The following is a 22,095-nucleotide window of genomic DNA, read 5'->3' on the forward strand; positions in this document are numbered from 1 at the left end:
GTTTGTATTGTGGGCTGGCCGAAAGGTGAAAATTACGCAACACTGTCAAAAATGAATCTTGACCACTGTCAATCTTGAAAAATGGATTCCTCAGAACAAAGAAGAACCATCTGTCTTTCTCATTGTTACCTGACTGAATGTCAGTAAAGTAGGAACTAATGTTTGTTCTGGACCACTAAGCAAAATGATGGAACATCAAAATAGAGTGAAATGATTGAGAAGGAAGACATGATGTCATGTCATCATCTGAAGAAGGGCAACGATACATCAACGATCCAACAACAGGAACATGTCACAGCCATGCATGTGTGGCAGGAAAACCCACACAGACTAATCCTACTATCAGTGTCTGAGACAAGAACCCTTATTATGGTAGCAATGTGCATCCAAAAGCCTGCCAGGTTCTTGCCGAAACCCGGGATTGAACCAGGGACCTTTAGATCTTCAGTCTAACGCTCTCCCAACTGAGCTATTTCGGCACAAAAGTTTGTATTGTGGACTGGCCGAAAGGTGAAAATTACGGAACACTGTCAAAAATGAATTTTGACCACTGTCAATCTTGAAAAATGGATTCCTCAGAACAAAGAAGAACCATCTGTCTTTCTCATTGTTACCTGACTGAATGTCAGTAAAGTAGGAACTAATGTTTGTTCTGGACCACTAAGCAAAATGATGGAACATCAAAATAGAGTGAAATGATTGAGAAGGAAGACATGATGTCATGTCATCATCTGAAGAAGGGCAACGATCCATCAACGATCCAACAACAGGAACATGTCACAGCCATGCATGTGTGGCAGGAAAACCCACACAGACTAATCCTAATATCAGTGTCTGAGACAAGAACCCTTATTATGGTAGCAATGTGCATCCAAAAGCCTGCCAGGTTCTTGCCGAAACCCGGGATCGAACCAGGGACCTTTAGATCTTCAGTCTAACGCTCTCCCAACTGAGCTATTTCGGCACAAAAGTTTGTATTGTGGGCTGGCCGAAAGGTGAAAATTACGCAACACTGTCAAAAATGAATCTTGACCACTGTCAATCTTGAAAAATGGATTCCTCAGAACAACGATGAACCATCTGTCTTTCTCATTGTTACCTGACTGAATGTCAGTAAAGTAGGAACTAATGTTTGTTCTGGACCACTAAGCAAAATGATGGAACATCAAAATAGAGTGAAATGATGTCATGTTGAAGAAGGGCAACGATACATCAACGATCCAACAACAGGAACATGTCACAGCCATGCATGTGTGGCAGGAAAACCCACACAGACTAATCCCAATATCAGTGTCTGAGACAAGAACACTTATTATGGTAGCAATTTACGTCCAATAGCCTGCCAGGTTCCTGCCGAAACCCGGGATCGAACCAGGGACCTTTAGATCTTCAGTCTAACGCTCTCCCAACTGAGCTATTTCGGCATCAAAGTTTGTATTGTGGGCTGGCCGAAAGGTGAAAATTACGCAACACTGTCAAAAATGAATCTTGACCACTGTCAATCTTGAAAAATGGATTCCTCAGAACAAAGAAGAACCATCTGTCTTTCTCATTGTTACCTGACTGAATGTCAGTAAAGTAGGAACTAATGTTTGTTCTGGACCACTAAGCAAAATGATGGAACATCAAAATAGAGTGAAATGATTGAGAAGGAAGACATGATGTCATGTCATCATCTGAAGAAGGGCAACGATACATCAACGATCCAACAACAGGAACATGTCACAGCCATGCATGTGTGGCAGGAAAACCCACGCAGACTAATCCTACTATCAGTGTCTGAGACAAGAACCCTTATTATGGTAGCAATGTGCATCCAAAAGCCTGCCAGGTTCTTGCCGAAACCCGGGATCGAACCAGGGACCTTTAGATCTTCAGTCTAACGCTCTCCCAACTGAGCTATTTCGGCACAAAAGTTTGTATTGTGGACTGGCCGAAAGGTGAAAATTACGGAACACTGTCAAAAATGAATTTTGACCACTGTCAATCTTGAAAAATGGATTCCTCAGAACAAAGAAGAACCATCTGTCTTTCTCATTGTTACCTGACTGAATGTCAGTAAAGTAGGAACTAATGTTTGTTCTGGACCACTAAGCAAAATGATGGAACATCAAAATAGAGTGAAATGATTGAGAAGGAAGACATGATGTCATGTCATCATCTGAAGAAGGGCAACGATCCATCAACGATCCAACAACAGGAACATGTCACAGCCATGCATGTGTGGCAGGAAAACCCACACAGACTAATCCTAATATCAGTGTCTGAGACAAGAACCCTTATTATGGTAGCAATGTGCATCCAAAAGCCTGCCAGGTTCCTGCCGAAACCCGGGATCGAACCAGGGACCTTTAGATCTTCAGTCTAACGCTCTCCCAACTGAGCTATTTCGGCACAAAAGTTTGTATTGTGGGCTGGCCGAAAGGTGAAAATTACGCAACACTGTCAAAAATGAATCTTGACCACTGTCAATCTTGAAAAATGGATTCCTCAGAACAACGATGAACCATCTGTCTTTCTCATTGTTACCTGACTGAATGTCAGTAAAGTAGGAACTAATGTTTGTTCTGGACCACTAAGCAAAATGATGGAACATCAAAATAGAGTGAAATGATGTCATGTTGAAGAAGGGCAACGATACATCAACGATCCAACAACAGGAACATGTCACAGCCATGCATGTGTGGCAGGAAAACCCACACAGACTAATCCCAATATCAGTGTCTGAGACAAGAACACTTATTATGGTAGCAATTTACGTCCAATAGCCTGCCAGGTTCCTGCCGAAACCCGGGATCGAACCAGGGACCTTTAGATCTTCAGTCTAACGCTCTCCCAACTGAGCTATTTCGGCACCAAAGTTTGTATTGTGGGCTGGCCGAAAGGTGAAAATTACGGAACACTGTCAAAAATGAATCTTGACCACTGTCAATCTTGAAAAATGGATTCCTCAGAACAAAGAAGAACCATCTGTCTTTCTCATTGTTACCTGACTGAATGTCAGTAAAGTAGGAACTAATGTTTGTTCTGGACCACTAAGCAAAATGATGGAACATCAAAATAGAGTGAAATGATTGAGAAGGAAGACATGATGTCATGTCATCATCTGAAGAAGGGCAACGATACATCAACGATCCAACAACAGGAACATGTCACAGCCATGCATGTGTGGCAGGAAAACCCACACAGACTAATCCTACTATCAGTGTCTGAGACAAGAACCCTTATTATGGTAGCAATGTGCATCCAAAAGCCTGCCAGGTTCTTGCCGAAACCCGGGATCGAACCAGGGACCTTTAGATCTTCAGTCTAACGCTCTCCCAACTGAGCTATTTCGGCACAAAAGTTTGTATTGTGGACTGGCCGAAAGGTGAAAATTACGGAACACTGTCAAAAATGAATTTTGACCACTGTCAATCTTGAAAAATGGATTCCTCAGAACAAAGAAGAACCATCTGTCTTTCTCATTGTTACCTGACTGAATGTCAGTAAAGTACGAACTAATGTTTGTTCTGGACCACTAAGCAAAATGATGGAACATCAAAATAGAGTGAAATGATTGAGAAGGAAGACATGATGTCATGTCATCATCTGAAGAAGGGCAACGATCCATCAACAATCCAACAACAGGAACATGTCACAGCCATGCATGTGTGGCAGGAAAACCCACACAGACTAATCCTACTATCAGTGTCTGAGACAAGAACCCTTATTATGGTAGCAATGTGCATCCAAAAGCCTGCCAGGTTCTTGCCGAAACCCGGGATCGAACCAGGGACCTTTAGATCTTCAGTCTAACGCTCTCCCAACTGAGCTATTTCGGCACAAAAGTTTGTATTGTGGACTGGCCGAAAGGTGAAAATTACGGAACACTGTCAAAAATGAATTTTGACCACTGTCAATCTTGAAAAATGGATTCCTCAGAACAAAGAAGAACCATCTGTCTTTCTCATTGTTACCTGACTGAATGTCAGTAAAGTAGGAACTAATGTTTGTTCTGGACCACTAAGCAAAATGATGGAACATCAAAATAGAGTGAAATGATTGAGAAGGAAGACATGATGTCATGTCATCATCTGAAGAAGGGCAACGATCCATCAACGATCCAACAACAGGAACATGTCACAGCCATGCATGTGTGGCAAGAACACCCACACAGACTAATCCTAATATCAGTGTCTGAGACAAGAACACTTATTATGGTAGCAATTTACGTCCAAAAGCCTGCCAGGTTCCTGCCGAAACCCGGGATCGAACCAGGGACCTTTAGATCTTCAGTCTAACGCTCTCCCAACTGAGCTATTTCGGCACAAAAGTTTGTATTGTGGGCTGGCCGAAAGGTGAAAATTACGCAACACTGTCAAAAATGAATCTTGACCACTGTCAATCTTGAAAAATGGATTCCTCAGAACAACGATGAACCATCTGTCTTTCTCATTGTTACCTGACTGAATGTCAGTAAAGTAGGAACTAATGTTTGTTCTGGACCACTAAGCAAAATGATGGAACATCAAAATAGAGTGAAATGATGTCATGTTGAAGAAGGGCAACGATACATCAACGATCCAACAACAGGAACATGTCACAGCCATGCATGTGTGGCAGGAAAACCCACACAGACTAATCCCAATATCAGTGTCTGAGACAAGAACACTTATTATGGTAGCAATTTACGTCCAATAGCCTGCCAGGTTCCTGCCGAAACCCGGGATCGAACCAGGGACCTTTAGATCTTCAGTCTAACGCTCTCCCAACTGAGCTATTTCGGCACCAAAGTTTGTATTGTGGGCTGGCCGAAAGGTGAAAATTACGCAACACTGTCAAAAATGAATCTTGACCACTGTCAATCTTGAAAAATGGATTCCTCAGAACAAAGAAGAACCATCTGTCTTTCTCATTGTTACCTGACTGAATGTCAGTAAAGTAGGAACTAATGTTTGTTCTGGACCACTAAGCAAAATGATGGAACATCAAAATAGAGTGAAATGATTGAGAAGGAAGACATGATGTCATGTCATCATCTGAAGAAGGGCAACGATACATCAACGATCCAACAACAGGAACATGTCACAGCCATGCATGTGTGGCAGGAAAACCCACGCAGACTAATCCTACTATCAGTGTCTGAGACAAGAACCCTTATTATGGTAGCAATGTGCATCCAAAAGCCTGCCAGGTTCTTGCCGAAACCCGGGATCGAACCAGGGACCTTTAGATCTTCAGTCTAACGCTCTCCCAACTGAGCTATTTCGGCACAAAAGTTTGTATTGTGGACTGGCCGAAAGGTGAAAATTACGGAACACTGTCAAAAATGAATTTTGACCACTGTCAATCTTGAAAAATGGATTCCTCAGAACAAAGAAGAACCATCTGTCTTTCTCATTGTTACCTGACTGAATGTCAGTAAAGTAGGAACTAATGTTTGTTCTGGACCACTAAGCAAAATGATGGAACATCAAAATAGAGTGAAATGATTGAGAAGGAAGACATGATGTCATGTCATCATCTGAAGAAGGGCAACGATCCATCAACGATCCAACAACAGGAACATGTCACAGCCATGCATGTGTGGCAGGAAAACCCACACAGACTAATCCTAATATCAGTGTCTGAGACAAGAACCCTTATTATGGTAGCAATGTGCATCCAAAAGCCTGCCAGGTTCCTGCCGAAACCCGGGATCGAACCAGGGACCTTTAGATCTTCAGTCTAACGCTCTCCCAACTGAGCTATTTCGGCACAAAAGTTTGTATTGTGGGCTGGCCGAAAGGTGAAAATTACGGAACACTGTCAAAAATGAATCTTGACCACTGTCAATCTTGAAAAATGGATTCCTCAGAACAAAGAAGAACCATCTGTCTTTCTCATTGTTACCTGACTGAATGTCAGTAAAGTAGGAACTAATGTTTGTTCTGGACCACTAAGCAAAATGATGGAACATCAAAATAGAGTGAAATGATTGAGAAGGAAGACATGATGTCCTGTCATCATCTGAAGAAGGGCAACGATACATCAACGATCCAACAACAGGAACATGTCACAGCCATGCATGTGTGGCAGGAAAACCCACACAGACTAATCCTACTATCAGTGTCTGAGACAAGAACCCTTATTATGGTAGCAATGTGCATCCAAAAGCCTGCCAGGTTCTTGCCGAAACCCGGGATCGAACCAGGGACCTTTAGATCTTCAGTCTAACGCTCTCCCAACTGAGCTATTTCGGCACAAAAGTTTGTATTGTGGACTGGCCGAAAGGTGAAAATTACGGAACACTGTCAAAAATGAATCTTGACCACTGTCAATCTTGAAAAATGGATTCCTCAGAACAAAGAAGAACCATCTGTCTTTCTCATTGTTACCTGACTGAATGTCAGTAAAGTAGGAACTAATGTTTGTTCTGGACCACTAAGCAAAATGATGGAACATCAAAATAGAGTGAAATGATTGAGAAGGAAGACATGATGTCATGTCATCATCTGAAGAAGGGCAACGATCCATCAACAATCCAACAACAGGAACATGTCACAGCCATGCATGTGTGGCAGGAAAACCCACACAGACTAATCCTACTATCAGTGTCTGAGACAAGAACCCTTATTATGGTAGCAATGTGCATCCAAAAGCCTGCCAGGTTCTTGCCGAAACCCGGGATCGAACCAGGGACCTTTAGATCTTCAGTCTAACGCTCTCCCAACTGAGCTATTTCGGCACAAAAGTTTGTATTGTGGACTGGCCGAAAGGTGAAAATTACGGAACACTGTCAAAAATGAATTTTGACCACTGTCAATCTTGAAAAATGGATTCCTCAGAACAAAGAAGAACCATCTGTCTTTCTCATTGTTACCTGACTGAATGTCAGTAAAGTAGGAACTAATGTTTGTTCTGGACCACTAAGCAAAATGATGGAACATCAAAATAGATTGAAATGATTGAGAAGAAAGACATGATGTCATGTCATCATCTGAAGAAGGGCAACGATCCATCAACGATCCAACAACAGGAACATGTCACAGCCATGCATGTGTGGCAAGAACACCCACACAGACTAATCCTAATATCAGTGTCTGAGACAAGAACACTTATTATGGTAGCAATTTACGTCCAAAAGCCTGCCATGTTCCTGCCGAAACCCGGGATCGAACCAGGGACCTTTAGATCTTCAGTCTAACGCTCTCCCAACTGAGCTATTTCGGCACAAAAGTTTGTATTGTGGGCTGGCCGAAAGGTGAAAATTACGCAACACTGTCAAAAATGAATCTTGACCACTGTCAATCTTGAAAAATGGATTCCTCAGAACAACGATGAACCATCTGTCTTTCTCATTGTTACCTGACTGAATGTCAGTAAAGTAGGAACTAATGTTTGTTCTGGACCACTAAGCAAAATGATGGAACATCAAAATAGAGTGAAATGATGTCATGTTGAAGAAGGGCAACGATACATCAACGATCCAACAACAGGAACATGTCACAGCCATGCATGTGTGGCAGGAAAACCCACACAGACTAATCCCAATATCAGTGTCTGAGACAAGAACACTTATTATGGTAGCAATTTACGTCCAATAGCCTGCCAGGTTCCTGCCGAAACCCGGGATCGAACCAGGGACCTTTAGATCTTCAGTCTAACGCTCTCCCAACTGAGCTATTTCGGCACCAAAGTTTGTATTGTGGGCTGGCCGAAAGGTGAAAATTACGCAACACTGTCAAAAATGAATCTTGACCACTGTCAATCTTGAAAAATGGATTCCTCAGAACAAAGAAGAACCATCTGTCTTTCTCATTGTTACCTGACTGAATGTCAGTAAAGTAGGAACTAATGTTTGTTCTGGACCACTAAGCAAAATGATGGAACATCAAAATAGAGTGAAATGATTGAGAAGGAAGACATGATGTCATGTCATCATCTGAAGAAGGGCAACGATACATCAACGATCCAACAACAGGAACATGTCACAGCCATGCATGTGTGGCAGGAAAACCCACGCAGACTAATCCTACTATCAGTGTCTGAGACAAGAACCCTTATTATGGTAGCAATGTGCATCCAAAAGCCTGCCAGGTTCTTGCCGAAACCCGGGATCGAACCAGGGACCTTTAGATCTTCAGTCTAACGCTCTCCCAACTGAGCTATTTCGGCACAAAAGTTTGTATTGTGGACTGGCCGAAAGGTGAAAATTACGGAACACTGTCAAAAATGAATTTTGACCACTGTCAATCTTGAAAAATGGATTCCTCAGAACAAAGAAGAACCATCTGTCTTTCTCATTGTTACCTGACTGAATGTCAGTAAAGTAGGAACTAATGTTTGTTCTGGACCACTAAGCAAAATGATGGAACATCAAAATAGAGTGAAATGATTGAGAAGGAAGACATGATGTCATGTCATCATCTGAAGAAGGGCAACGATCCATCAACGATCCAACAACAGGAACATGTCACAGCCATGCATGTGTGGCAGGAAAACCCACACAGACTAATCCTAATATCAGTGTCTGAGACAAGAACCCTTATTATGGTAGCAATGTGCATCCAAAAGCCTGCCAGGTTCCTGCCGAAACCCGGGATCGAACCAGGGACCTTTAGATCTTCAGTCTAACGCTCTCCCAACTGAGCTATTTCGGCACAAAAGTTTGTATTGTGGGCTGGCCGAAAGGTGAAAATTACGGAACACTGTCAAAAATGAATCTTGACCACTGTCAATCTTGAAAAATGGATTCCTCAGAACAAAGAAGAACCATCTGTCTTTCTCATTGTTACCTGACTGAATGTCAGTAAAGTAGGAACTAATGTTTGTTCTGGACCACTAAGCAAAATGATGGAACATCAAAATAGAGTGAAATGATGTCATGTTGAAGAAGGGCAACGATACATCAACGATCCAACAACAGGAACATGTCACAGCCATGCATGTGTGGCAGGAAATCCCACACAGACTAATCCCAATATCAGTGTCTGAGACAAGAACACTTATTATGGTAGCAATTTACGTCCAAAAGCCTGCCAGGTTCCTGCCGAAACCCGGGATCGAACCAGGGACCTTTAGATCTTCAGTCTAACGCTCTCCCAACTGAGCTATTTCGGCACAAAAGTTTGTATTGTGGGCTGGCCGAAAGGTGAAAATTACGCAACACTGTCAAAAATGAATCCTGACCACTGTCAATCTTGAAAAATGGATTCCTCAGAACAACGATGAACCATCTGTCTTTCTCATTGTTACCTGACTGAATGTCAGTAAAGTAGGAACTAATGTTTGTTCTGGACCACTAAGCAAAATGATGGAACATCAAAATAGAGTGAAATGATTGAGAAGGAAGACATGATGTCATGTCATCATCTGAAGAAGGGCAACGATCCATCAACAATCCAACAACAGGAACATGTCACAGCCATGCATGTGTGGCAGGAAAACCCACACAGACTAATCCTAATATCAGTGTCTGAGACAAGAACCCTTATTATGGTAGCAATGTGCATCCAAAAGCCTGCCAGGTTCTTGCCGAAACCCGGGATCGAATCAGGGACCTTTAGATTTTCAGTCTAACGCTCTCCCAACTGAGCTATTTCGGCACAAAAGTTTGTATTGTGGGCTGGCCGAAAGGTGAAAATTACGCAACACTGTCAAAAATGAATCTTGACCACTGTCAATCTTGAAAAATGGATTCCTCAGAACAAAGAAGAACCATCTGTCTTTCTCATTGTTACCTGACTGAATGTCAGTAAAGTAGGAACTAATGTTTGTTCTGGACCACTAAGCAAAATGATGGAACATCAAAATAGAGTGAAATGATTGAGAAGGAAGACATGATGTCATGTCATCATCTGAAGAAGGGCAACGATACATCAACGATCCAACAACAGGAACATGTCACAGCCATGCATGTGTGGCAGGAAAACCCACACAGACTAATCCCAATATCAGTGTCTGAGACAAGAACACTTATTATGGTAGCAATTTACGTCCAATAGCCTGCCAGGTTCCTGCCGAAATCCGGGATCGAACCAGGGACCTTTAGATCTTCAGTCTAACGCTCTCCCAACTGAGCTATTTCGGCACAAAAGTTTGTATTGTGGGCTGGCCGAAAGGTGAAAATTACGCAACACTGTCAAAAATGAATCTTGACCACTGTCAATCTTGAAAAATGGATTCCTCAGAACAAAGAAGAACCATCTGTCTTTCTCATTGTTACCTGACTGAATGTCAGTAAAGTAGGAACTAATGTTTGTTCTGGACCACTAAGCAAAATGATGGAACATCAAAATAGAGTGAAATGATTGAGAAGGAAGACATGATGTCATGTCATCATCTGAAGAAGGGCAACGATACATCAACGATCCAACAACAGGAACATGTCACAGCCATGCATGTGTGGCAGGAAAACCCACACAGACTAATCCTACTATCAGTGTCTGAGACAAGAACCCTTATTATGGTAGCAATGTGCATCCAAAAGCCTGCCAGGTTCTTGCCGAAACCCGGGATCGAACCAGGGACCTTTAGATCTTCAGTCTAACGCTCTCCCAACTGAGCTATTTCGGCACAAAAGTTTGTATTGTGGACTGGCCGAAAGGTGAAAATTACGGAACACTGTCAAAAATGAATTTTGACCACTGTCAATCTTGAAAAATGGATTCCTCAGAACAAAGAAGAACCATCTGTCTTTCTCATTGTTACCTGACTGAATGTCAGTAAAGTACGAACTAATGTTTGTTCTGGACCACTAAGCAAAATGATGGAACATCAAAATAGAGTGAAATGATTGAGAAGGAAGACATGATGTCATGTCATCATCTGAAGAAGGGCAACGATCCATCAACGATCCAACAACAGGAACATGTCACAGCCATGCATGTGTGGCAGGAAAACCCACACAGACTAATCCTAATATCAGTGTCTGAGACAAGAACCCTTATTATGGTAGCAATGCGCATCCAAAAGCCTGCCAGGTTCCTGCCGAAACCCGGGATCGAACCAGGGACCTTTAGATCTTCAGTCTAACGCTCTCCCAACTGAGCTATTTCGGCACAAAAGTTTGTATTGTGGGCTGGCCGAAAGGTGAAAATTACGCAACACTGTCAAAAATGAATCTTGACCACTGTCAATCTTGAAAAATGGATTCCTCAGAACAAAGAAGAACCATCTGTCTTTCTCATTGTTACCTGACTGAATGTCAGTAAAGTAGGAACTAATGTTTGTTCTGGACCACTAAGCAAAATGATGGAACATCAAAATAGAGTGAAATGATGTCATGTTGAAGAAGGGCAACGATACATCAACGATCCAACAACAGGAACATGTCACAGCCATGCATGTGTGGCAGGAAAACCCACACAGACTAATCCCAATATCAGTGTCTGAGACAAGAACACTTATTATGGTAGCAATTTACGTCCAATAGCCTGCCAGGTTCCTGCCGAAATCCGGGATCGAACCAGGGACCTTTAGATCTTCAGTCTAACGCTCTCCCAACTGAGCTATTTCGGCACAAAAGTTTGTATTGTGGGCTGGCCGAAAGGTGAAAATTACGCAACACTGTCAAAAATGAATCTTGACCACTGTCAATCTTGAAAAATGGATTCCTCAGAACAAAGAAGAACCATCTGTCTTTCTCATTGTTACCTGACTGAATGTCAGTAAAGTAGGAACTAATGTTTGTTCTGGACCACTAAGCAAAATGATGGAACATCAAAATAGAGTGAAATGATTGAGAAGGAAGACATGATGTCATGTCATCATCTGAAGAAGGGCAACGATACATCAACGATCCAACAACAGGAACATGTCACAGCCATGCATGTGTGGCAGGAAAACCCACACAGACTAATCCTACTATCAGTGTCTGAGACAAGAACCCTTATTATGGTAGCAATGTGCATCCAAAAGCCTGCCAGGTTCTTGCCGAAACCCGGGATCGAACCAGGGACCTTTAGATCTTCAGTCTAACGCTCTCCCAACTGAGCTATTTCGGCACAAAAGTTTGTATTGTGGGCTGGCCGAAAGGTGAAAATTACGCAACACTGTCAAAAATGAATCTTGACCACTGTCAATCTTGAAAAATGGATTCCTCAGAACAACGATGAACCATCTGTCTTTCTCATTGTTACCTGACTGAATGTCAGTAAAGTAGGAACTAATGTTTGTTCTGGACCACTAAGCAAAATGATGGAACATCAAAATAGAGTGAAATTATGTCATGTTGAAGAAGGGCAACGATACATCAACGATCCAACAACAGGAACATGTCACAGCCATGCATGTGTGGCAGGAAATCCCACACAGACTAATCCCAATATCAGTGTCTGAGACAAGAACACTTATTATGGTAGCAATTTACGTCCAAAAGCCTGCCAGGTTCCTGCCGAAACCCGGGATCGAACCAGGGACCTTTAGATCTTCAGTCTAACGCTCTCCCAACTGAGCTATTTCGGCACAAAAGTTTGTATTGTGGGCTGGCCGAAAGGTGAAAATTACGCAACACTGTCAAAAATGAATCCTGACCACTGTCAATCTTGAAAAATGGATTCCTCAGAACAACGATGAACCATCTGTCTTTCTCATTGTTACCTGACTGAATGTCAGTAAAGTAGGAACTAATGTTTGTTCTGGACCACTAAGCAAAATGATGGAACATCAAAATAGAGTGAAATGATGTCATGTTGAAGAAGGGCAACGATACATCAACGATCCAACAACAGGAACATGTCACAGCCATGCATGTGTGGCAGGAAAACCCACACAGACGAATCCCAATATCAGTGTCTGAGACAAGAACACTTATTATGGTAGCAATTTACGTCCAAAAGCCTGCCAGGTTCCTGCCGAAACCCGGGATCGAACCAGGGACCTTTAGATCTTCAGTCTAACGCTCTCCCAACTGAGCTATTTCGGCACAAAAGTTTGTATTGTGGGCTGGCCGAAAGGTGAAAATTACGGAACACTGTCAAAAATGAATCTTGACCACTGTCAACCTTGAAAAATGGATTCCTCAGAACAAAGAAGAACCATCTGTCTTTCTCATTGTTACCTGACTGAATGTCAGTAAAGTACGAACTAATGTTTGTTCTGGACCACTAAGCAAAATGATGGAACATCAAAATAGAGTGAAATGATTGAGAAGGAAGACATGATGTCATGTCATCATCTGAAGAAGGGCAACGATCCATCAACAATCCAACAACAGGAACATGTCACAGCCATGCATGTGTGGCAGGAAAACCCACACAGACTAATCCTAATATCAGTGTCTGAGACAAGAACCCTTATTATGGTAGCAATGTGCATCCAAAAGCCTGCCAGGTTCTTGCCGAAACCCGGGATCGAACCAGGGACCTTTAGATCTTCAGTCTAACGCTCTCCCAACTGAGCTATTTCGGCACAAAAGTTTGTATTGTGGGCTGGCCGAAAGGTGAAAATTACGCAACACTGTCAAAAATGAATCTTGACCACTGTCAATCTTGAAAAATGGATTCCTCAGAACAAAGAAGAACCATCTGTCTTTCTCATTGTTACCTGACTGAATGTCAGTAAAGTAGGAACTAATGTTTGTTCTGGACCACTAAGCAAAATGATGGAACATCAAAATAGAGTGAAATAATTGAGAAGGAAGACATGATGTCATGTCATCATCTGAAGAAGGGCAACGATACATCAACGATCCAACAACAGGAACATGTCACAGCCATGCATGTGTGACAAGAACACCCACACAGACTAATCCTAATATCAGTGTCTGAGACAAGAACACTTATTATGGTAGCAATTTACGTCCAAAAGCCTGCCAGGTTCCTGCCGAAACCCGGGATCGAACCAGGGACCTTTAGATCTTCAGTCTAACGCTCTCCCAACTGAGCTATTTCGGCACAAAAGTTTGTATTGTGGGCTGGCCGAAAGGTGAAAATTACAGAACACTGTCAAAAATGAATCTTGACCACTGTCAATCTTGAAAAATGGATTCCTCAGAACAAAGAAGAACCATCTGTCTTTCTCATTGTTACCTGACTGAATGTCAGTAAAGTAGGAACTAATGTTTGGTTCCTGCCGAAACCCGGGATCGAATCAGGGACCTTTAGATTTTCAGTCTAACGCTCTCCCAACTGAGCTATTTCGGCACAAAAGTTTGTATTGTGGGCTGGCCGAAAGGTGAAAATTACGCAACACTGTCAAAAATGAATCTTGACCACTGTCAATCTTGAAAAATGGATTCCTCAGAACAAAGAAGAACCATCTGTCTTTCTCATTGTTACCTGACTGAATGTCAGTAAAGTAGGAACTAATGTTTGTTCTGGACCACTAAGCAAAATGATGGAACATCAAAATAGAGTGAAATGATTGAGAAGGAAGACATGATGTCATGTCATCATCTGAAGAAGGGCAACGATACATCAACGATCCAACAACAGGAACATGTCACAGCCATGCATGTGTGGCAGGAAAACCCACACAGACTAATCCCAATATCAGTGTCTGAGACAAGAACACTTATTATGGTAGCAATGTGCGTCCAAAAGCCTGCCGGGTTCCTGCCGAAACCCGGGATCGAACCAGGGACCTTTAGATCTTCAGTCACGCTCTCCCAACTGAGCTATTTCGGCACAAAAGTTTGTATTGTGGGCTGGCCGAAAGCTGAAGATTACAGCATTAGCTCAAAAATTCGTTTTGCGTGTGTGGCAGTAAAACCCACACAGAAAACCCACAGACAGTTTCTGCTGTGTTTTCAGCAGTTTTTTTAGAGTGTCATCTTTTACTGCCACATCAAGATCAAGATGTAATTTGAAGTAATTAATTCCTTCTCATAAATGAAATGGAATTAGTTTAATTTGGCCATCTAATGAATTACAAGAAGAGGCAGCAATCTGAGTCACTTTTTTAAAGTTACTTATTATTATTGTTATTAGTCATAAGTATGCAATTGATATTTGGGGTTATTGAATTGTGTCTCTAATTAAATGCTATTCTCCTTTAGACCAGCAGAGGACAAAGTTCAGTAGCAGTTGATGCTGGAATTAAGCGGACTGCAGTGTGTCATTTACCATCTTTCCTTGTACATGTATTCATTTGTTTCGAGTTTTGTAGTGTCTTATAAAAGTAAATATTTAGATATGTGTTAATTCTGATTTCATCATTCCATTTACTAACATTTATGTGTGGTCTTCACCCCAGTCTCCCTTTTTACATTACAACATGTAGTGTTTGTGAGTTCAGATGTCTGCGCAGAAATCAAATATGCTTTGGTTTTGAATGTCATATCTAGTACCTTACCAAAATACATTTAAATAAATTAGAACATAGGCAAGATTAAGAATTATGAGACATACTGTAAAAGCAAAACTAAATGGGCACCAAAACAGCTTTAATTAATCTGTATTTTGTGGTGGTTCAATACTTAAACTGTCAAAACTGTCAGGTAGTGGCCACTCCGCTGACTTCATGTACTGCTGAATGCTGAGATGTTATTGACCACAGTGACAGGAACTCTGAAATATCTAATTGATCAGGGATTTTCTCCAGAGGCAGTCATGCTGCTGGGAATAGTGGCAGAAGGTAGTAATTGCCAGGAGTATATTCTCTGCAAACACCTCTGCAACAAGGCCCAATTATCTATGCTGGGTCTTTGTCATGCAAATGCACATATTTACATATTCCATCACAGCTGCAATTATCAATACTTTTTTACATTAACAATGGATCAAAAGTCTGTACTGTAGAAGGTGCTGCTTGTATTGACAAACCCAGAGAATATTATCACCAAACTTTGCCGTTCCCCTCAGCTCTTGTTTAGGTTGATTTGGATCACATTGTTTTGGTTTTTCCTCTTTCATCAACCTTGTTTCAAGCTAGCGACCAACTACACTACTATCTACTAACTACTAACAACACTACTACTACTAACTCTACAAAAGTAGAATGAATATTGTAAAAAACGGTTGGGTGGTTAGAAACATGACTGCCAATGAATGTTAATGTTGCTATGTTTCGTCTGGAGGTAGAAATAGGCAGGTGTTTGCTAAGAAGATCCTGTGAGTCTTTTATAACATGATAAAATGTTTTAGTACATTGCTTTTTCAGCGTGTTTCTGCTGCCCTCAGTAATAAAAATCCAAATCAAACAAGCAATAAAACAATTACTGTAGTTTTAAAAATTAGGTTGAGCTTTATATACTGTCATTCCAACTAACCAGGTCTCATCAGCACCAATCTAAGAAAGTGTTTCCTGAAATTAGGTTACTGCCCCAACTTCTACTACAGTGCATATACACTGGAAGTCAAGGCAATAATTCCATGACAGAATTAAATAGACTGAAATGATGGGAAAAAGTGAATAAAAACAAGGCAGATAGAAAGACTGACAGATGATGACAAACAAATATAAAAAGTACAGCTGATGAGAGTATCCTGTCAGTAGCTGTTCAAGTGCATTGATCAGGTGTTCAGCATGAAGAAGTAGTTACTATATTTATTTTAGATAAAAGATCCTGCTTTCTGTATACCTACCTGGTAAATAATTCTTTTAATGATGCTACCTAATCCTTTTGTATGATTTCCCACCCAGTTCAAATATTTGGTTTGAACTGTCACATGACAGCTGGGCATGAGCTCTGTTGTTTGTTTTTATATTGTATTTATAACAGAACATATATGGTTTGACATACATTGACAAGCTATATTCTAGCTGCACTGTGAACTACACTGCACTACACTCTGTAGGGTGGATTTGTCCTTTAATTGTGTGTTCATACCAGACTGAAGGTGAGCAGCCTGGGTGCTGTGTATCTGTAGGACAGGTAAATGGAAGCCAGTCTTCCTGCTGTGATGGCGGCCCAGAACACACTGTCCAGATAGCCAGCAGTCTTATGACCCATCAGCAGAGGAGGGGAAACGGCGTAGGTGTAGACGAAGCCAGCATAGGAGCCCTGCAGGACAAGAAACACAGCAGGGTTTTAGAATAGGACTGTAATGTTTTATGTAAATGTTGTATATGAATGTGTGGGAGCAGGATGTCTCACTATAATTCCATCAGTGATGAAGAGAATGGCTCCGCCCAGAATGTGAAGGAGAAAGAAAGTTGGAGGGCGACCCCGGAGTTTGGCAGGGTTGCAGCAATTAAACACACTCCCATGACCTGGAGAGGTAGGGATACTGTCATTTTGTGTGAATGCAGTGGTCACAAAGCCACACACACACACACATATACATGTTTTACCTTGGCCACTGTCCTCTGCTGAGCTTGGGCTTGAGTCTTTGGCAAGCAGACGTGGACTGTTGCTAAAGCAAGGCAGCAGTCTTTCATAGTACATCAATGTGAGTACTGCTGCTGGCACTGGGAGCTGCCAGGACACACACACAAAAACACACAAAGAAGCCATTGTTAACCAAGTGGGCAGTCAATACTTCCTGTTAGCTGATTCAGTTTGTGACTGTCCTGTTCTGAATGTAGAGTCCACACCATCTAATCTCGCCCTCCACTTGAACTTGATCCTGTTCAAACAGAAGAACGCAATAGTATTCCGGCTTACCTAGGAGCTTGTCACTTTATGTGAGTGACAATTTCAGCCATGTGGAGGAATGCAAATAATTCTGCAAAGAACAAAACTAAACACAAAAGGACACAATTTTCTAGAGTAGAACAACACTGTTTCAGAGTTAATGGGAATGCTGCAGAGTTTCTAATTATTATTCCAAGATAAGATTATTATTCCTGCAAATAACTTAATGATTATGGTTGGTTGGTCTCCCATTTTGGTCCCCACGCCATTCCCATCACCCTCTGCTATATTGTGTTAATTACAAAACGTTAGCATGCTAACAAGCTAAGCTAAGAATCTGCTACAATAAGCATGACACTGTTGTTGTGAGCATATTAGCTTGCTGACGTTCTTGTTTTCAACTTGTAGAGCTGTCACTTCATATTCTACATTTCGGCATTTGAATGTGGGCAAAATGAATAAGCATTAATTGTACTTAGGCTGTGACTACAAGTTCTATAGATATCAGTGAATTGTTCTCAATGCTAGTACAGCTCTAATAACTGTTATTTTTGTAATTCTAGCCATCATTCCTCTTGGTTATTATGCAATTGCACTTCCCAGGTTAAAAGAACAGTCAGACAGTCAGGTTTCTCATTCCTTTAAATGAGAAAGTGTGTCCAATTCTTTGACTGGTACTGTACACCATGTGTCTTCATATGACACATGATGTTGACATGAACTCACGTTGATTAAAGCCATGATCCAGAAAGCGTAGGACACCCTGGTGATAACAGTGCCCTCAGTATGCAAGGGATACTGAGAGATGTTGTGCAGCGCTGTTCCGTGCCCAGCCATGCTGCTGCGGAGGTGATGCAGGTCCGCTGAAGAGGAAGACGAAGAGTTGGTAGTCCAATTGGTGCCCAGGACACAGCTGTCCTCAGCCAGGAAAGGATCAGCCACCAGTGGGCTGACCAGAGCTCCCAGGCCTATGAAGAAATGCAAGGCCTAGGAAGAGACATAAAGATAGAGACTTAAAGATGATGGATCATTGGTTTAAAAAGGAATCTGAGAGTTGAAATTGAACTTCATACAATAATTAGCTACATTCGTAAGAAACCATAATTTTATTTTATAGTTTGTTTCTATGTGAGAATAACATCCATTTTGGTGCCAGTATCTTTGAATATGCTTTATTTTTCTTCAAATTCCCAGAGGAGAACCGATGTGTACTATGGCTGTAATTTCATGAAGGTTACCAGAGAGGAATAAATCTTGTACTAATTACAAGGAAAAGTAGGACAGGGTTTAATTTGTACAGTCACAGCAGGTCAGCTGAACATGCTAAAAGATAACATTTGGCAAGTGTATAATTTAATTTTGGTCCAATATGGATAATAAGGTTTTCAAGCAAGCAACAAATGTTTACTTGGGTTTAAATAGATCAAGTTTTTTCCAGTCATTACAATTTTAAGCAAATCATAATCAACTATACTACTAAGGAAGGTATAAGGAATTTGGGTTATGACATATGTACAGTATACGTTTCTATATTCTTTCAAAAGTTTATTTGCATTATTATAGTTTAAGCAAACACTATAGTATCTTGTATATTATGTTCATTGCTGTCATTTCCCCTCCCACCCCTCTCCTCTTCTGACCTGCAGGAAGATGGCGGAGTCCCTCTGGTACATTTTCACCAGCTGCAGGTTAGCAATGGTGTCAATCACCCCCATGGCTTTGCCAGCAATCGCCATCGCGATGGACAACAGTATCACGTGGTGACATAGCGGTATGATGGCAAACACGAGGGAGATGATGAGAGTGCAGGAGAAGAGGGCTGACAGGGATGACAAGAGCCTGAAGAAGACACAAGCATTATGTAACATATCCACATTCCATTCATTGACAATTGAAAACATAAGGGAAAAGTATAGATTTTATGTTTGAACGATTGTATAATTACAAACTCTGTTCTTATAAAACGTACTATCAGTGGTTGTTAGTCAGTAAGATGACAAATGCTGTATTGTAGCTCAGCTGATGCCATATTAAAAGGGGAATTTCCAGCATGTTGTTTCAACAGTAAAGTCACCTTGATGGGCTGCTGCTCCACTAACTTTTATTGACACAGTCAGTTTATCAAAGCTTCAACCACCATTATACGTCCACACTATCTTTACCTTGTTTGATTTTTTTCCTGCCAACTTTCCACTCTCTTTTTCACCTTGTCCTAGATACCTTTCATCTTATTGAAGGGATATATCAAATTGAGCCTTTGATATGAAGGTACAATTTACAGAGAATCAGTTGAAAAATACTCTGGTGCCAGCTTGTTAAATGTGAATGTTTTCCTTTTTTTACCTCTATGATAGTGAACTTTATATTTTTGGTTTGTGGAATGTTGATCGAAAATGTCACCGCTTTCTGACACTTTATAACCCTTTATAACCCTAACCCATCTACCTGGTTAAACAAGAAAATAATAGACCGATGAATCAGTAATGAAAATAACCGATGCTTACAGCCCTACAGTCCAGCATTATAAAGGGTCCCAAGTACAAGACTGCATCAACATCTCATGACTCTGAGATCCACTTTCTAATCAGCCAGCCTAGAAACTCCCAGGAAAATTACTAATTTACAAAGTGTTTGAGAGAGAGTGTGTGCATGTGTGTGTGTGCACGCATGTGTGTGTTTCTTAACAACATTGACAAGACTGTAATGTAGACATGTCATTTAAATTAATAAAAAAACTGAAGAAATGTTGTGATTATTGACAGTTTTACAGAGTTTGAATATGAATGTAGTTTATTATATGTATTCTATGAACTCAATGAGACTTTCACTTTCGACAGTTAGACACAACTCTAAATTTGACTGGCAAATCTGAAGCATTCAAATGCCAGACAGCTGTTGGAGGTGTGGTTCGCCTCACGCACTGAGCAGCCACTGAACGGTAACCTGAAGTGTGAATGTGGGTGTGTCTGAAGTGAATAGGGAAATACAGTATTTCAAGCCACCTGAGCATTTGTGTGTTTGTATCTGGAGTTTTTTAAATATATGATAATTCATCTTTGATACTTCATCTTCACACATATATCAGTCTGCTTCCTGTTAAATTGATTTACGTGACAGACACTACAGCCTCTATAAAGGCTTATAATCTCATTATCCTGGCCCTAAATTAAAAAAGAAAATAATTACATATCACTTAACCACGCACACATTTCTGAGACTTGTGATAATAGAACCTCATTATTAAGCCTTTTTTGCAGTGCTATGTGTGTAATTATAGTACAGAATACTAACTTCCTTTTTTCATGTTTCAAAAACATGCTTCAAGAATTTTAATAAGGTTATGACCTTGGTGTCCTGAATGGTAGTTAGTTTTGAACACAGGTGGGCACATAGCTCAACTCAGTCATGCTCAGTATGTAAGCTGATGAAGCTTAGACAGTCTTAAGTTTTACTTACAGTGATACTTACAGTATTTTTAACTACTAATTGCCAAAACAAACATATTTTATGACTTGACTCAAATTTGAATATGCAGAAAGGTATTGAAGTGGTAAACATTCCCCTCACCATAAATCGGGTTTGTACATATTTGGTGACAATATTAGTAAAGTGCAGTCACCACAGACCACAGGTAGGGAGTGTATGAACATCCATTGTATTTGACCAGGTTTTACAGCAGCAGAAATGATGCATCATTTCCTGAACAAGCTTTCGACAAGATTATGTTGATGAGCAATGTTGATATAGTCAAAGTCATGAGATGTCACACTGATAAAACAATGTGTAAAGAAGAACATCTCATAAGTTAACCTTTCAATAGTTTCATTTCAATAATAAACATTATTAGATTGATTACATAAAATATACTATGGTGACAACAAAGTTAAGTACCACAGACACACTTAGTTCTACTATACAGTATATCTCTTTAGACATGATAAGGTCAAAAACTGTTGAGTACAACAAAAATAAAAGTTCACGTTCAAGGTTTGTGTAACATCCCATCCCATCTTGATCACACTGCAAAAAAGGGATTTCAAGGAAGTAAAATACTTATTTCTGAGAAATGTGTCTGGGATTTTTTTTTATCTAAAAAGAAAAGAATCTTATCAAGCATGTTTTGCATTAGAAAAGAGATATTTCAGCTAATATTGAGTTAATTTGAACTAATAACAAGCTATAACAACGTTTTACATAATATCCTAGCAGAGGAACAAGATTGTTTTCCTTATTTTAAAAGTAAGACCACTTGCACAACTTCTCAATTTAAGAATCTTATGAAACAACACCAATTAAGATTTTTGATCTATTTTTAATCATTTACAATACTTTATCACTGCATTGCAACCAGACTCACGTTTTCTTGAAGAGTCCTCCCAGGCTGCTGCCCACCAACAGGAAGAACTGCTGGGAGAAGAAGACCCAGGTGATCTGTTGCAGGGTGGACTGGGTCTGACACCTCAGATCCAAAATGGTGGGTCCCAAGAAGGCAATGCATAGACCAAAGCTGAAGAACACACTCCAGTAGGTTAGAGTTTGATACCAGTTGCGCTTAAACAGCGCCCAGACCCGCTCATCCAGCAGCTTCATGACGATACACAGAAAGTTCCACC

The 22,095-nt window shown here is 40.9% G+C and overlaps 1 protein-coding gene and 31 non-coding genes across 32 annotated transcripts in view; all 32 read right to left on the reverse strand.

Moving 5' to 3' along the window:
• mfsd4aa (major facilitator superfamily domain containing 4Aa) overlaps nt 1–22,072 on the reverse strand; it is a 74,567-nt gene extending 52,495 nt beyond the window's left edge. Inside the window, exons 1-6 of the mRNA XM_053316781.1 lie at nt 21,840–22,072; nt 19,123–19,321; nt 18,209–18,469; nt 17,200–17,323; nt 17,003–17,118; nt 16,736–16,909 (exon numbers count right to left, since the gene is read on the reverse strand). Coding sequence (XP_053172756.1) covers nt 16,736–16,909; nt 17,003–17,118; nt 17,200–17,323; nt 18,209–18,469; nt 19,123–19,321; nt 21,840–22,072 — 1,107 coding nt within the window. The remainder of the gene's footprint in view (nt 1–16,735; nt 16,910–17,002; nt 17,119–17,199; nt 17,324–18,208; nt 18,470–19,122; nt 19,322–21,839) is intronic.
• Nucleotides 407–479, reverse strand: trnaf-gaa (transfer RNA phenylalanine (anticodon GAA)). Its single transcript has one exon. It is a non-coding gene; the product is annotated as a tRNA-Phe (tRNA).
• trnaf-gaa (transfer RNA phenylalanine (anticodon GAA)) lies at nt 892–964 on the reverse strand. The gene has a single exon. It is a non-coding gene; the product is annotated as a tRNA-Phe (tRNA).
• trnaf-gaa (transfer RNA phenylalanine (anticodon GAA)) lies at nt 1,352–1,424 on the reverse strand. Its single transcript has one exon. It is a non-coding gene; the product is annotated as a tRNA-Phe (tRNA).
• Nucleotides 1,837–1,909, reverse strand: trnaf-gaa (transfer RNA phenylalanine (anticodon GAA)). The gene has a single exon. It is a non-coding gene; the product is annotated as a tRNA-Phe (tRNA).
• trnaf-gaa (transfer RNA phenylalanine (anticodon GAA)) lies at nt 2,322–2,394 on the reverse strand. The gene has a single exon. It is a non-coding gene; the product is annotated as a tRNA-Phe (tRNA).
• Nucleotides 2,782–2,854, reverse strand: trnaf-gaa (transfer RNA phenylalanine (anticodon GAA)). Its single transcript has one exon. It is a non-coding gene; the product is annotated as a tRNA-Phe (tRNA).
• trnaf-gaa (transfer RNA phenylalanine (anticodon GAA)) lies at nt 3,267–3,339 on the reverse strand. The gene has a single exon. It is a non-coding gene; the product is annotated as a tRNA-Phe (tRNA).
• On the reverse strand, nt 3,752–3,824 carry trnaf-gaa (transfer RNA phenylalanine (anticodon GAA)). Its single transcript has one exon. It is a non-coding gene; the product is annotated as a tRNA-Phe (tRNA).
• Nucleotides 4,237–4,309, reverse strand: trnaf-gaa (transfer RNA phenylalanine (anticodon GAA)). Its single transcript has one exon. It is a non-coding gene; the product is annotated as a tRNA-Phe (tRNA).
• Nucleotides 4,697–4,769, reverse strand: trnaf-gaa (transfer RNA phenylalanine (anticodon GAA)). The gene has a single exon. It is a non-coding gene; the product is annotated as a tRNA-Phe (tRNA).
• Nucleotides 5,182–5,254, reverse strand: trnaf-gaa (transfer RNA phenylalanine (anticodon GAA)). Its single transcript has one exon. It is a non-coding gene; the product is annotated as a tRNA-Phe (tRNA).
• On the reverse strand, nt 5,667–5,739 carry trnaf-gaa (transfer RNA phenylalanine (anticodon GAA)). The gene has a single exon. It is a non-coding gene; the product is annotated as a tRNA-Phe (tRNA).
• Nucleotides 6,152–6,224, reverse strand: trnaf-gaa (transfer RNA phenylalanine (anticodon GAA)). Its single transcript has one exon. It is a non-coding gene; the product is annotated as a tRNA-Phe (tRNA).
• trnaf-gaa (transfer RNA phenylalanine (anticodon GAA)) lies at nt 6,637–6,709 on the reverse strand. The gene has a single exon. It is a non-coding gene; the product is annotated as a tRNA-Phe (tRNA).
• trnaf-gaa (transfer RNA phenylalanine (anticodon GAA)) lies at nt 7,122–7,194 on the reverse strand. Its single transcript has one exon. It is a non-coding gene; the product is annotated as a tRNA-Phe (tRNA).
• trnaf-gaa (transfer RNA phenylalanine (anticodon GAA)) lies at nt 7,582–7,654 on the reverse strand. The gene has a single exon. It is a non-coding gene; the product is annotated as a tRNA-Phe (tRNA).
• trnaf-gaa (transfer RNA phenylalanine (anticodon GAA)) lies at nt 8,067–8,139 on the reverse strand. Its single transcript has one exon. It is a non-coding gene; the product is annotated as a tRNA-Phe (tRNA).
• trnaf-gaa (transfer RNA phenylalanine (anticodon GAA)) lies at nt 8,552–8,624 on the reverse strand. Its single transcript has one exon. It is a non-coding gene; the product is annotated as a tRNA-Phe (tRNA).
• Nucleotides 9,012–9,084, reverse strand: trnaf-gaa (transfer RNA phenylalanine (anticodon GAA)). The gene has a single exon. It is a non-coding gene; the product is annotated as a tRNA-Phe (tRNA).
• trnaf-gaa (transfer RNA phenylalanine (anticodon GAA)) lies at nt 9,497–9,569 on the reverse strand. Its single transcript has one exon. It is a non-coding gene; the product is annotated as a tRNA-Phe (tRNA).
• Nucleotides 9,982–10,054, reverse strand: trnaf-gaa (transfer RNA phenylalanine (anticodon GAA)). Its single transcript has one exon. It is a non-coding gene; the product is annotated as a tRNA-Phe (tRNA).
• trnaf-gaa (transfer RNA phenylalanine (anticodon GAA)) lies at nt 10,467–10,539 on the reverse strand. The gene has a single exon. It is a non-coding gene; the product is annotated as a tRNA-Phe (tRNA).
• Nucleotides 10,952–11,024, reverse strand: trnaf-gaa (transfer RNA phenylalanine (anticodon GAA)). The gene has a single exon. It is a non-coding gene; the product is annotated as a tRNA-Phe (tRNA).
• trnaf-gaa (transfer RNA phenylalanine (anticodon GAA)) lies at nt 11,412–11,484 on the reverse strand. The gene has a single exon. It is a non-coding gene; the product is annotated as a tRNA-Phe (tRNA).
• On the reverse strand, nt 11,897–11,969 carry trnaf-gaa (transfer RNA phenylalanine (anticodon GAA)). Its single transcript has one exon. It is a non-coding gene; the product is annotated as a tRNA-Phe (tRNA).
• Nucleotides 12,357–12,429, reverse strand: trnaf-gaa (transfer RNA phenylalanine (anticodon GAA)). The gene has a single exon. It is a non-coding gene; the product is annotated as a tRNA-Phe (tRNA).
• On the reverse strand, nt 12,817–12,889 carry trnaf-gaa (transfer RNA phenylalanine (anticodon GAA)). Its single transcript has one exon. It is a non-coding gene; the product is annotated as a tRNA-Phe (tRNA).
• Nucleotides 13,302–13,374, reverse strand: trnaf-gaa (transfer RNA phenylalanine (anticodon GAA)). Its single transcript has one exon. It is a non-coding gene; the product is annotated as a tRNA-Phe (tRNA).
• trnaf-gaa (transfer RNA phenylalanine (anticodon GAA)) lies at nt 13,787–13,859 on the reverse strand. The gene has a single exon. It is a non-coding gene; the product is annotated as a tRNA-Phe (tRNA).
• Nucleotides 14,036–14,108, reverse strand: trnaf-gaa (transfer RNA phenylalanine (anticodon GAA)). Its single transcript has one exon. It is a non-coding gene; the product is annotated as a tRNA-Phe (tRNA).
• Nucleotides 14,521–14,591, reverse strand: trnaf-gaa (transfer RNA phenylalanine (anticodon GAA)). Its single transcript has one exon. It is a non-coding gene; the product is annotated as a tRNA-Phe (tRNA).
• Nucleotides 22,073–22,095: the final 23 nt, after the last annotated feature.

The sequence above is a fragment of the Scomber japonicus genome, chromosome 3 (assembly GCF_027409825.1).
Source record: "Scomber japonicus isolate fScoJap1 chromosome 3, fScoJap1.pri, whole genome shotgun sequence".
Lineage (NCBI taxonomy): Eukaryota > Metazoa > Chordata > Actinopteri > Scombriformes > Scombridae > Scomber > Scomber japonicus.